This window comes from Didymella exigua, assembly GCF_010094145.1.
Source record: "Didymella exigua CBS 183.55 unplaced genomic scaffold M421scaffold_12, whole genome shotgun sequence".
Lineage (NCBI taxonomy): Eukaryota > Fungi > Ascomycota > Dothideomycetes > Pleosporales > Didymellaceae > Didymella > Didymella exigua.
This window is the reverse complement of record NW_022984786.1, coordinates 147151-159151: the sequence shown is the minus strand read 5'-3', so window position 1 is coordinate 159151 and position 12001 is coordinate 147151. Positions and strand designations below refer to the sequence as shown.

The following is a 12001-nucleotide window of genomic DNA, read 5'->3' as shown; positions in this document are numbered from 1 at the left end:
GCTCTGCTGCATCTTTGCGGCTCTGGTTGGTGCTGCATCTGTGCTGTGGGTTTTTTTGTGGCTGGGTGTGCGGGTGATGATGTTGCCGAGCGGGGTGAGCACTGCTGGAGTGGGGGTGTGTGCAGCGTGCTTGTTTGCCTGGGGACATGGGACAGAAACAGAAACAGGAATGATGGATGGACTTGCATCAAAGCATATTTCCCCACTCGACGCATCTCTTAATTCTCATCACTCAAAACACCGCGCCCCCAATGATAAAAACCCGCTCCTCCTCCCGCCTCACCCACCGCACCACCCCCATGGCTCCCAGCGCCAGCGCTGCCCGACTCGTGCCCGCCGGCGCCACGCCGTACAGCTCGAACAGCGGCGTGCTCCACGCGAGCGCCGTCCAGCACCCGCCCGTCTCGTGGTGCACCTTGACGCCCGCGGGCTTCGCGTGCAGCGCGGCGTGCAACCTTGCATACAGCGCGAGCAGACGGCGCCGTTCGAGCGGCGAGGCAAAGTGCGGCTCGAACGACGGCATGCAGAACTGCACGTTGCCCCGCGACTTGTACAGAAAGTGGCGCAGCGGCGTGCCGGGGACGATCGCGGTGCAGAGCGGCCTGCCTAGGCTCACGGCGGCCGCCATGTGCGAGGTGCTGTTGTTGGATTTGAGAGCCTGTGTGCAGTGAGGTCAGCGGTCATGTCACGTGATCGGATGGTCTGCGCGGAGGGGGGAGGGGCGGATTTAACGGTGCCGGTTCCGAGGCGGAGCATCGGCTGCGTAGTGGCCCCCGGGTGCGTAGACGGGAGGGGATCCAGGCCGTCCAGTCGCGTCGCTCGACGCATGTCGCTGTGTGTTTCTGTTCGTCCGAGCGCGCTGGGTCGGAGACCGCGACGGCCGAGGCCGAGGGTCGTGTGCCGCGTGCGACGTGATTTTCCCGAGCCAATGCCGTGCGCTGGGCTGCTGCGGTATTTTCCTCGCGCTGGCAGGGTGCGAGCAGGGCTGATCCCGATCCCGTGTCCAAGTCGTCTGAGGTGCTGTCCTTGGAGTAGGGAGGGTTTTGTAACGATACAAAGGCAGTTGCCGTCTGGGATTGTCCCGAACGGCGAACGGGTGGAACCTGGCCATGTGCGCCCGTTCGTACGAAAGAAGGACCGTCGCGAGCAGCCTGATGATTCTCGACGGTGAGGCTGGCGAAGAGGACGATGCGGGCTCATTATACGGCGTCTTTGAGATCGAGATACGGCTCGAAGAATAGCTCGGTGGCTCCATTTGACGCCGTCCAGGTGCTGTCCACGGCCAGGTTCCCAAGTCGACCATATTGCCAAGCCCGAGTCCAATGGGCAGCGCACTCAAAGAAATACATGTACATACCTCAACAAGATTGTCTCGCATCTTCCGCATCTCGAAGAAGCTCTCCTTGTCCGCACTGATCAACAGCACTGCGACCTCGTCGTCGCCGCCGTCTCTCGTCCTCGGTCGTTCTTCCCTCTGCTCCCCAGGATTCTCCAGGTTCAGGAAGCTCACGTACATGTACAGATACCCTGTATTGTTGAAGCCCGGTAAGCAAAGTGGTATCCAATTCTCACCGCCCCCAGCTTTGACACTGCCCGCTTCGAAGAGCATGTTGAAGATCAAATGCAGATCACCGGGGTGCAGAGAGTGCTTTTTCGGCCGTACGACGGACACCAATTTTCCTGATGCGACAATAAGACCGTAAAGGAGCTTCTCACAGCGCGTCTTTAATAGAGTATTGTCGATGGTGTTTCGGTGAGACTTCCTTAGCTTCAGGCACTCGAGCGCGGAAAGTAACGTCGAGGGCGAGCCCCTAGTGAACCCGTCCGCAAGTGCGGATAGGAGCGTTTCGGTGCCTTGCAACGGTCGGCGGAGATCGTAGTTGGCGCGTGCTGCGAACATGCGCTCCATGCTAGGGAGCGTGAGAGTGGAGAGGATCTGCATGTACAGCGCCTCGAGCTGGGTGCGAAGCTGGGAGTCACTCTCGGGCAGCCGTGTGATGGCGACGAGGTTAAGCGGCCCTTTTGACATGACCACGAATCGAACGTGGCCCGCTGTGAAGCCGCGGAGGCTGTCCTTGGTGGACTGGTAGAACGAGATGATCGTCTGGACCACGCCGATGTAGTTTGTAATCAGCTGGTCGTCGCCGTGTCGACTGTAGATGGGCTTCCCAGCGCTTGAGAGGATCAGGAAGTGCTTCAGCTTTGCTCGCCATTGCAGCATGACTTGTTCTGTCGCCTGCATCAGTACACGCTCCATGTCGACGGTGCATGTCGCTCTGACCTTCGTTTGACCCGTCTGCGGCCATGTCATCTACATCCTCAAACTCACGGCCAAAGGCCAACTCAAAGTCAGGGTCAGGTGGGAACAAGCTCTGCCTTTCTGCATCGCCGAATCCGTGGCCGAGCGAGCGCAGCAGTGTCTCCTCCTGCTTCGACTTCTCGGGAGCGTCTGCGATCTCGCCCAGCATGCTCGCCCCGCCAGCCTCTGCGATTGTGGGCGCATAGCTTCTTGTGCTCGCGCCGTCATCAGCATCGCTCGTGGTACTCGAGGGCAGGTCGGGGAGCACGTGTCGCGGTACCGAGGATGCTGGCGAGGCGGCGTCGTCCCGTGAGTCGCTGCCGTAAGCCTGGGTGTTGGTCACAGAGAGCTGGGTGGTGGCTTTCGAGACCAGCTGCGGCCGAGAGGGCTGCCGTGCTATCGAGTGCGACGACGCTGGCCGTGAAAGGGAAGAGCCGGTCGGCACGCCCAGCTGCGGTCGCGGTCGCGGGGGCAGCGGCGGCGGCGTCCCCTCCCTCGACGGCGAGGTAGCGCCGCTCTGAGAAGTGCAGCGCGAGGCATTGCCTATGATTCCCAGCGTGGGGTTCGCAAAGTCAGGCTGCTCAACGCCGTCTGCCCTCTTCGGCGCATCGTCGATTGCGGGCGCGGCCGGGTCGTTCGGCGCGTCACTTGGTGACGGCTGGCTCTGCAGCTCAGCCTTTCCAGACTCGGACATCGAGGACGTGGTTTGTCTCTCTCATGAGGTGTCAGTGGAGCGGCGCTGTCGCCGTGGGAGAATCATGGCAACGCCGCGGATGTGGAACAAGCTTGATGACGCAGCCATCGAATTGTTGCACCCCGTCGAACCTGCCCCTGCACTTTCCCCACACAACACCACAATCCCTCCTCGATGCCATCACCAGCGATTGCGTCCGAGGGTGCATTGAGACGGTCAAATAATTGGACGAATATGAGGACGCAAGGAACGTCGCGCTCGTGACAGCCATGCCAGACGGCGACTTTGCGTGCTTATGGATTACGGATGCTTGCTGCGAGGCATGATCCCGTCACATGCTGCATACCGTGTATAGAGCAAGCAAGCCGTCATGATAGAAAACACAAAGTGATGTTGCTTATACCCTCTGACAGCAGCAGCGATGACAAATGGCCATGCGTCTGAAGGCATGGCCCCCTTGGCTTCCTCCGATCTGAGCTACATCAACGACATCATGCGCCCCAGCGTACCTGGAGCGTTCAGCAGTGACTTGATTTCAATAAGATCCTCGTCTCGGAGCATCGTATGCGTCGCGAGGAGCCGTCCAAGATGCTTGGTGTGGTTGCCGGTATGGGGGAAGACACGAGTGCTCCAAAAGCAGAAAGAACGAGGCAGAGGCCCCGAGGGAGATGGCGGTAGAAACTTTTGCCTTCTTGCGACATAGATTCCACGGGTAAAGCAATGCATAACGAGCACGGCTCATGCCTTCTCCATCTCACAGAGTCTTGTCCGACTAAAAGTACAGAACAGTCCAAAACAACAAGAGCACGGTCAATCGCCAAGTGGCACCTAGCAGAGCAGTCCGGCGGGCTACGATGCTCTCCATGCGAACAGATTGTCATTCATAGTAGGTTTGGCTCTCGTCTCGATGTTTTCCATTATGGTCTGCTAAGCTGTCCTTCACCTACACGTCGCTTGTTTCTTGGCGCCCACCGTTTGTTGCCGCAAACTTACTTGAAGCTCGCCTTCTTCATCTACGCCTACCTCGTATGGCAATATGGCGCCTTCCATCGGTGCTATGTCCGCCTACCTTGACCCAGCGCTTTGCGCGAACCCATGCGGCCAAGGCGGCGCAATCGAACTTTGCGCGAACAATGCCGTTAATGCTTGCAGTGGTTGTCAGATCGTACAGGTACATCACCAGACTATTCTGTTTCGATCCTGCTGACCAGAACAGTACTGCTCTAAGGAGTGTCAGAAGAAGCACTGGCCACTCCACAAGGTCACCTGCAAGTCTGAACTCATGAAGACGTCTTGGAAGCCAGAATGGCATCGAAACCACCGAATACCGGTATTCATCAGTGACAGAACACCACTTGCCATGTTCGGAACGAAGAAGTACCTCTGGGGCAACATGCCTGCTCTCGACATCCTCAACCTCAAGGACAACGAAGGCGACACTGACCTCAATCGTGATCTTGCACTTCTTTTTGCAGCGTCTGGAGACCCTCGAAACATCTTCAAGACCGTTGCTGGCCTGCCAATCGGCTGCAAGAGTAGGTGTCATGTCACCGTCAACGACATGGACTTCGACATCGTTGCCAGGAACGCCATCATGTTGCTTATCGCTCTCCACTACGAGCCAGAAGAGGCCGTTCCTATGATCATCCACTTTTGGTACTCAGCTCTGCTGCCAGCCATGATGGTGCAGTCTCTCCAGGCTAACGTTCTTCCTTTGATTGAGGATGTTTGCGGTAAGATTGCGAGTAAGGCATCGGACGCTCTGCAAGCAAAGACGTTCACCATCCGCGGCCGCACTTTACGCCTTGTGCTGAAAAAGCAAGAGTGGTTGCGCCTGGGTACTTATTTCGATGTTCCAGAAGGTCTCAGCGCAGGTGATGCCGATAGCCTCCGTCGCGAAGTCACTCTGGCCCCTTCCAGGGTGGACTACCGCGATCGCGCCATGCTGAACTGGACCCCTACCCTTCGTCAATGTGAGGAGCGGTTTCGTATGACAGGTATTCTGCTGCCATACGGTTGCTCTCAAGGACCTGATTTTGACACACCCAACCCGTAAGCTCCTTCTCTAACGGCGAAGACTCCGACGACTGACAAAACATAGGACCTTCTTCCAGGAGAAGGACTGGCCCATGATGGATAGCGCGTGTCCGAGGGAGGGCTGGGATTGCGCTGAGTACACAAAGCATGCACCGATTGCCAAGGCTGATACATATGGCGCCCTGTTCTTCATGCTCCGTGATCTGCTCCTCAGATTCTGCGAGCGCGTCCACAAGGTCAAGATTTCTTTTGAACTCTTCTGCATCAATGCCGTGAATATCGGCAACCACACGGGTACGAGGCGCTTCGACCGCATCGAGGTACGTTGATCTCTGTAGCATTCAGAACTATCAACTAATGCTCACAGATCTCCAACATCTGCGACCGCGGCTACATCGGCCCTCAAGCTTGCTTCATGGCATTCTCTCCACTTCTGAAGGACAAGAGCGCAAACTCCAAGGCCTCAATGCTGATGCTGTTCCTCAATGCCGTCAAAGAGATTGACCACACCAGCAGCGACACCGTGAGCAAGCAGCTGCGCATGAGCATGGCCATGAATCGCACGCGGAAGTATCTCCCGATACACAAGTACACCCCACCAACAAGCTATGGCGACCCTGACCTGATTCGTCGCACGTCGTGTCTTGACGCCTTGACAGACTATAGTGGAGTCTTTGAGACCTTCTTGAGGGATGAGCTCATCGCTGAAGGGGCTCGCGCGAACGGTTTGAAGATCAAGGACAAGCACACCATCGTCGAGCCCTGGCCCTACAAGGTTGGTATGCGCGCTACCAAGAAGGAGTTTGACATACTCGTCGCTGGATCTACTTCTGGCTACGAGCGATACATGGAAGTTGAGAAGCTCTAGTGAAGCTCTGAAGGCACCTTACAAGGCAAACCGCGTGGCCCTGTGAACACGGAACGCCAGCTGATGTACCATGGACGTCCTCTTCTTCCCGTCGATACATTTCTCTACAACATCCCGGCCTTGATCACAAGACGTGTAGAACGTCTACGTTGACGGATCATTCATAGCAACAGGACATTGTTTGTTGACCTTGGCTTTGAGAAATGACTAGCTCTCTTTGGCCGGCAGATACAGAAAGAGCAAATCCATGAACTAAATTATGCAAACGAACGCTGAGATTTTCATAATCATTATACCACAAGCACCTCGACTGAGCCTTGAGTTACCTATTGTAGTCGCAAATGCACGCGCATGATCGAGAAAACAGCAAGAAGTCCCGTTGCAGCGGCAAGTACCTCGAAACGACGCGGCGTTCTAGTTGGATGGAGTCCAAAGCGAAAACTGCGTCTATAATCCTTGTCTCCATGAGCGTAGCCAACCGATGTAACACCGTAGTGCTGTAATGGTGAATATAATGCCCCTCACCTTCTCAGACCCATTGTCTATTCAATACCTGACCTGCCTGACACGTCTATGAGCCAAAAGCCTCGATGGTGAGGACACGACCGAATCTCCTCGCCTTCGTTCTTCTCGCCCTTCCCATCTTCCCACGTTCAATCTTTCGGAGCCAACCTCCGCATGCATGATTGCGAAGGATGAAGGATCACAGGATTGCGTAGGATGAAGGATTAGAGGATTGCGAAGGATGAAGGATTAGAGGATTGCGTAGGATGAAGGGTTCTAGTCATGTCAGAAGGAAGTGGATCCCGGGATTGATGGGACCCTGCGGGAACGGGATTTTGCCATATGCGGCGCCCTGCCCGCTTCACGGCTGCGAGTGGAGACGCGGGACGTTCCTCGTCTTACGTCGACTTGATGATGGCGAAATAGAAGACGTGATGGTCTAAGGATGCTGTCTTAAAAGACCGTCACTTTGTGCGGCTGGAGTTCGCTGAGAAGAGGATTTTGGAAAGGGACCCGAGAAACCGATCGCAGAGTGTCACACAGAGATAAGGTGCTGATGGATTTTCTTCATCGCCCTGCAGGTGTACCGATCGATACACGTGCAAGGTAAGGTACGCGGCTCATCGGGCCTACTGACTACGCGCACCTCTACCGCAACAGCCGCAATCAAAACCCAGGTGCCCAACTCGACCGCCGCTCATCTGCTTGTGGGACCAGCTCAGAGGTGATAGTCGTAGTCTGCGTCTTTATGATCCCACTCTTGCTCGGCTTTCTATTCAGCTCTGCTGGTACCGGTGTTGAAATGATGCCTTTGTCACTCCCTGCGTCTGCGCGCCAACACGCAATCTCGTCGCTACCGACGCTCACTTCGTCGTCGCCCATGCGGTTGTATCTGCTGCGGGTCGGCTTGGAGCTGATAGTCTTGAGCTCGCTTTCGACGTGTTTCGAGCCGCCTGCATGTCCATCTCCATAACCAGTGCCGTAGCCGCTGGCACCGGACTTAGCGCTACGACCTCGCATGCTGGATTCGCCGATGAAGCGGGGCGCAACGTGGCGAAAGAAAAGCCGCATGGTGGGGAGGGTGCCGGTGATGATGACCAAGTTAGCTTCGATAAGGATCCAGATACCGGGTGTGACGATTGCCCATGTTAGGTCAATGGTCTTGAGCATGGGGAAGAGGAGGAAGAGACGCACACCACTGGTGACGCATGTTGCGGAACCGACGCCAAATATGCAGATCAGCCCTGCTTTCTGCACTCTGGACATTTGCAGCTTAATGATCATCGGAATCGGAAGGAGCAGCAGCATGATGTCGGTAGCCATGTTGAGGACGGCTGTTGCCATGTAAAGTGGGGTCCTGTTCAGGCAAGATCCATCTGTGATGAAGATGTCAAAGTTCTTCATCACTGGCGTACAGGTGAAGATCAGAGGGAATACCAGAGCGATATTGTAGCCGACCACGAGAAACATGCTGGTGTAGACGGCAATCCGGAACCATCGTAAGTGCGAGAGCCTGAGGTAGAAGAAGAGGAGCGAGAACTTGGCGGCGGCAAGGAAGGGGCAATACAGAATACTACAAACGCTGACAAGCTAAAACCAGTTACCAGGAGCTATAATCTACCACTCGAGCGACTCACATTGAACGTTGAATTGATGCTGTGGGCTGGGATCTCCCATATGTGGATACCGAGCGTTCCTCGACCATATTGATCTGCACGATGGGTCAGCTTCGTTGGCTTCAAGGTGATCATTTGCGTCAACTCACAGAGTATAATGGTCTGTATAGTGACAGAGAATGCCTAAGAATCAAGATCGGGTCAGAAACGGGTTTCTAGAGGGTTATGCTGCGAGCGCAACTTGGCTTACCCATGCTAGAAGGAGAGCGCCTGTGAACGTATCAAATCACGGTCCATCCCATTCAAGAATGCACGACATACCATCATCTGCAGAAAATTGTCTCGCTAGAACGACTTTGGTGTAGATTCTGATTACCAGGAATAATGTCGCCAAGATCATGCCGATGAGGCCGACATAGAAGTTCGCGGCCTGACCCACCCGCCGGGGATTGGTCAGATCGATGATGTAGTCAGCTGGAGCTGGAAAGAAAGGCTGGTTCATGTCCATGGTGTCTGGACAGAGAAGCAATGCGCTCGACGCGTGGGATTCTCTTAAATCAACCGCAAAACGCAGTCGGGAGTTTGTCTACCATATCACTTTAAGGTCACCAGTTGGATCGATATACGGGACACATCTTCGACGGTCCTGAAACTTCGAGCTCCTGCCTAGAGGGACAAAATTGTGCCCTTAGCCTCTTGAGCCGTCATTATGGTTCATTTCATCGTGACGGGCCGTCAGCACGCCTAAGTTGCTCGTCTACTCGCCACAGCCCCTGATAGCTTGGAACGGTATGTATGCAGGTGCGCTTTTTTACACTCTTCGACCAACTTTGACTTCTAATTCGACATTGTTGTCGGAAATGCTCAAGGTATGCTAGTTGCGATATTCTTGGCGCGGCCCGGCAGCATTGCTTCTTAGAGTGTCGAAAGTGGACCATGCGCCTCACCACCGAATCCGAAGCCTGCATTCCTGATGTGTAGCCCGCGACTGTGATTGATTCCCCCAGCCGTTCGACTCTGGGCATTATTAATCTCAAAGGTATCTGGGCCGCGTAGATGGGCAGGGACCCGCATGGTCTGCTGACTATACACGGGACGGTGCGCGTTAATCGACTTGTACCAATGCAAGTAAAGCGAGCGTTGCCGCAGGAAGCATTTACGATCTTTGCAGCGCTAAGTGCGCGTGGCGGCGGGGTCCATCCGCTCGTACAATTTCTTCGCATCTTGAAGGAGGAAAGCTGGCAGGAAAACAGTCAAAGCTCCGACAGTTTGATAACGCGCGTATTCAGGCCAATCTTGAAGAGTGCCTGCTATGCCTCCTCGGTAGCATGTTGCCGTCGGCGCAGCTGCGGTCTCGATGAAGGTCCTTTATAATAGGGAGAGGCTTCCCCGTGTTTATATTGCTTGTCTATCGCCCATCGTTTCTCGTGAGACTACAGTCGATCCTGAACGTTTCAGATGTTTGGTCTGAAAGTTACGCTGCTTGCTGCAGCTCTTACGCCATTGGCGGTTGCCCAGAACGAGACTGACCTGTGCGTAAGTCGAACTTCATACTCCATTCCCGCTGATTGGTAACTGACGGTGTACAGTGTACTGCTCTGGCAGGCAGCTCGTTGAAGGCGCGTCTCCTCTATCCGGGCCAAACCGCGTTCGAGTCACGGCTCGACTCTTACTTTGATGTCAAGCAGCAATCCCTAACACCGAGTTGCATCGTCCAACCAAAAAATACAAAAGAGGTTGCTCTCACGATCAAGACTCTAACCGCTGTATCGTCCGCAAAGTCCTGCAAGTTTGCCATTCGCAGTGGTGGTCACACTCCGTATGCTGGTGCATCCAACATTGAGGACGGCGTGACCATCGATCTACAATACATCAGCGCCGTCCAGTACGATTCAAAAAACAGCCTCGTGAAGGTCGGCCCTGGTGCCAGATGGAATGACGTATTCACAACGCTCGAGCCTCTCGGTGTTATTACAACGGGCGGCCGATCGTCGACTGTTGGTGTCGGCGGTTTGACTCTCGGGGGCGGGTGCGTCAATAGAGTCGTTCCAAGATGTGCGTTCGAATTCGCTGACAGCCAACAGTATTTCGTACTTTTCTCCCGAGCACGGTCTGATCTGCGACAACGTTCTTGAGTTCGAAGTCGTGCTTGCGGATAGTCGTGTCGTCACGGCAAGCAAGACGCAAAATCCAGACCTTTTCACGGTGTTGAAGGGCGGGAACAACAACTTCGGTATCGTCACCCAGATCAAATTCCGGACCTTCAAGTACGATGGTATGTGGGGTGGCCTTGTCGTCTACCCTGAGACCACCATTCAGGACCAGTTCAAGGCGCTCATCAAGTTCTCCAACAATGTCGACAAGAACGTAAAGTCGTCCGCCATTGTGATGCCCGTCTATCAGTCAAGTGTGGGCGCTGACTTAATTTTGAATGCGTACGATCATGCTGAGCCTGTCGTTCGTCCTGCGGCTTTCGACGAGTTCCTTGCGATACCTGGCAACGTCTCGGACAGCACCGCGGTGACGAACATGTCCGACCTCGCAGCTGCCCTTGAAGGCTCTACTACCTCGAGCGTGTACTTCGGAACCCTCACCTTTGCCAACGATCTGCGGGTTATGACTGAGGCCCATGAGATCTACAAAGATGTATTGGCCAATCTCAAGGCAAGGGCGACTGGTGACTGGCAGATATATGTCCTGTACCAGCCCCTCCCACCTGCGTACTGGAAGGATAGTGCCGCAAGGGGTGGCAACGTTCTGGGTCTAGAGCGCTTCAACGGTCAGACTTTGTGCTGTGAGTGATCGTTCTTGCTAGGAAAAATGACTAGTACTGACCGTGTTGCAGTATACCAGCCTTACATCTCCTGGCAGGGTGCTGAACAAGATGCGCTGTTCCAGCAAGCTGGTGCAGACCTTGTCAACAGGATTCGTGCCTACGCTGTCAGCATCGGCGCCGACAACCCTTACCTGTACCTCGACTATGCAGACAACACTCAGGATCCTCTTACAGGCTACGGGGCGGAGAATGTGAAGAAAATGAAGGCGGCTGCGAAGAAATATGATCCGAAGCAGATCTTCCAGAAGAATGTGCCAGGCGGGTTCAAGATCTCGAAGGTTGCGTAAAGTCCAGCCGCAGAGTAGCGTTTGACAGAACGTGATACTCCGGTGTCTATACCTATATAATAGAGACTTGCCACGACAAACATCCAGTGATGAGTTGATGCAGCAATTCGACGGTCATCTGAAACTGGGTCTGTTCGAGCTGGATCAGGCAAGGAAACCGGCGTACGTATACGGAAAGCACTGTTGTAATAATGTGTAGCTCAAAAAGATCCGTGGGCTGAACCACAAACTGGTACGGCAGTATTTGTCTATCCTCTCGTGGTCGGTTGTGAGTTTCAAGGCTTCGTGTAAGCTCGACTCTTCCAAGCGTTGGCGTGGTGAGCGCGCGCACAACGGGCCTTTGTGGCTGCATGGTCTACCAGATCAGACACCTGGTCATAACGTTCAGCTGTAAGTCAAAAGACCTTTGAGTTGAAGAAAGAGGGGTATGCATATGAGGCACATACCACCGGGTAAGATGTCGCAGTTGACGAGAGACAGTATTCAATTATTACGTCATCATGTCAACGCGACGGGACACGCTTCATCAGGCCACTGAGGCGTCCAACCCAAACGAAGTACAACCCTACTTTACTCCTGCCGAGCCAATGAACCTTGTGTAGCTACCTAGAGACCGAACGCCATGGCGGCCCTTACACGAAAGTTGATGCATCTGGCCAATGCGACGTTTGACTGGGCAGCTCCAAGCGATCAGCGCTCGGCTGCGGTTGCGAAGAATAAGGCCGATTGCATTGTCCGAGATGCGCTCCACATTTCGGAAACGTAACTTGTGCCGTTCTGATTACGTGCAAGCAGCCAAGTTGTCATCGTCGGTGACTGCTGGGCGGGCTCCGTATCAGGTGTGATGCTGGCATGCATTG

At 54.7% G+C, this 12001-nt stretch overlaps 4 protein-coding genes across 4 annotated transcripts; 2 read left to right on the top strand and 2 right to left on the bottom strand.

The window, feature by feature from the left end:
• Positions 1-286: 286 nt before the first annotated feature.
• On the bottom strand, positions 287-2822 carry M421DRAFT_33724 (DUF254-domain-containing protein; the record flags this gene model as incomplete). Its single annotated transcript, XM_033589433.1, has 3 exons — positions 287-658; positions 1358-2229; positions 2282-2822. Coding segments are annotated over 3 exons (1785 nt in total), but the record flags the coding sequence as incomplete, so codon positions are not given.
• A 1207-nt stretch (positions 2823-4029) lies between these two features.
• M421DRAFT_61946 (uncharacterized protein) lies at positions 4030-5898 on the top strand (the record flags this gene model as incomplete). Its single annotated transcript, XM_033595926.1, has 4 exons — positions 4030-4164; positions 4210-5045; positions 5071-5350; positions 5398-5898. 4 exons carry the CDS (start codon positions 4030-4032, stop codon positions 5896-5898), a joined length of 1752 nt encoding a protein of 583 aa, XP_033449096.1.
• Positions 5899-6954: 1056 nt separating this feature from the next.
• M421DRAFT_420080 (uncharacterized protein) lies at positions 6955-8467 on the bottom strand. Its single transcript, XM_033592348.1, has 5 exons — positions 8340-8467; positions 8269-8288; positions 8168-8201; positions 8040-8113; positions 6955-7992 (listed from the first exon to the last, which is right to left on the bottom strand). The coding sequence occupies exons 1-5, from the start codon at positions 8416-8418 to the stop codon at positions 7069-7071; spliced, it is 1131 nt and encodes a 376-aa protein (XP_033449095.1). The 5' UTR covers positions 8419-8467; the 3' UTR covers positions 6955-7068.
• A 1009-nt stretch (positions 8468-9476) lies between these two features.
• Positions 9477-11141, top strand: M421DRAFT_4682 (FAD binding domain-containing protein; the record flags this gene model as incomplete). Its single annotated transcript, XM_033594703.1, has 4 exons — positions 9477-9554; positions 9608-10047; positions 10103-10812; positions 10864-11141. 4 exons carry the CDS (start codon positions 9477-9479, stop codon positions 11139-11141), a joined length of 1506 nt encoding a protein of 501 aa, XP_033449094.1.
• Between the last annotated feature and the right edge of the window lie 860 nt (positions 11142-12001).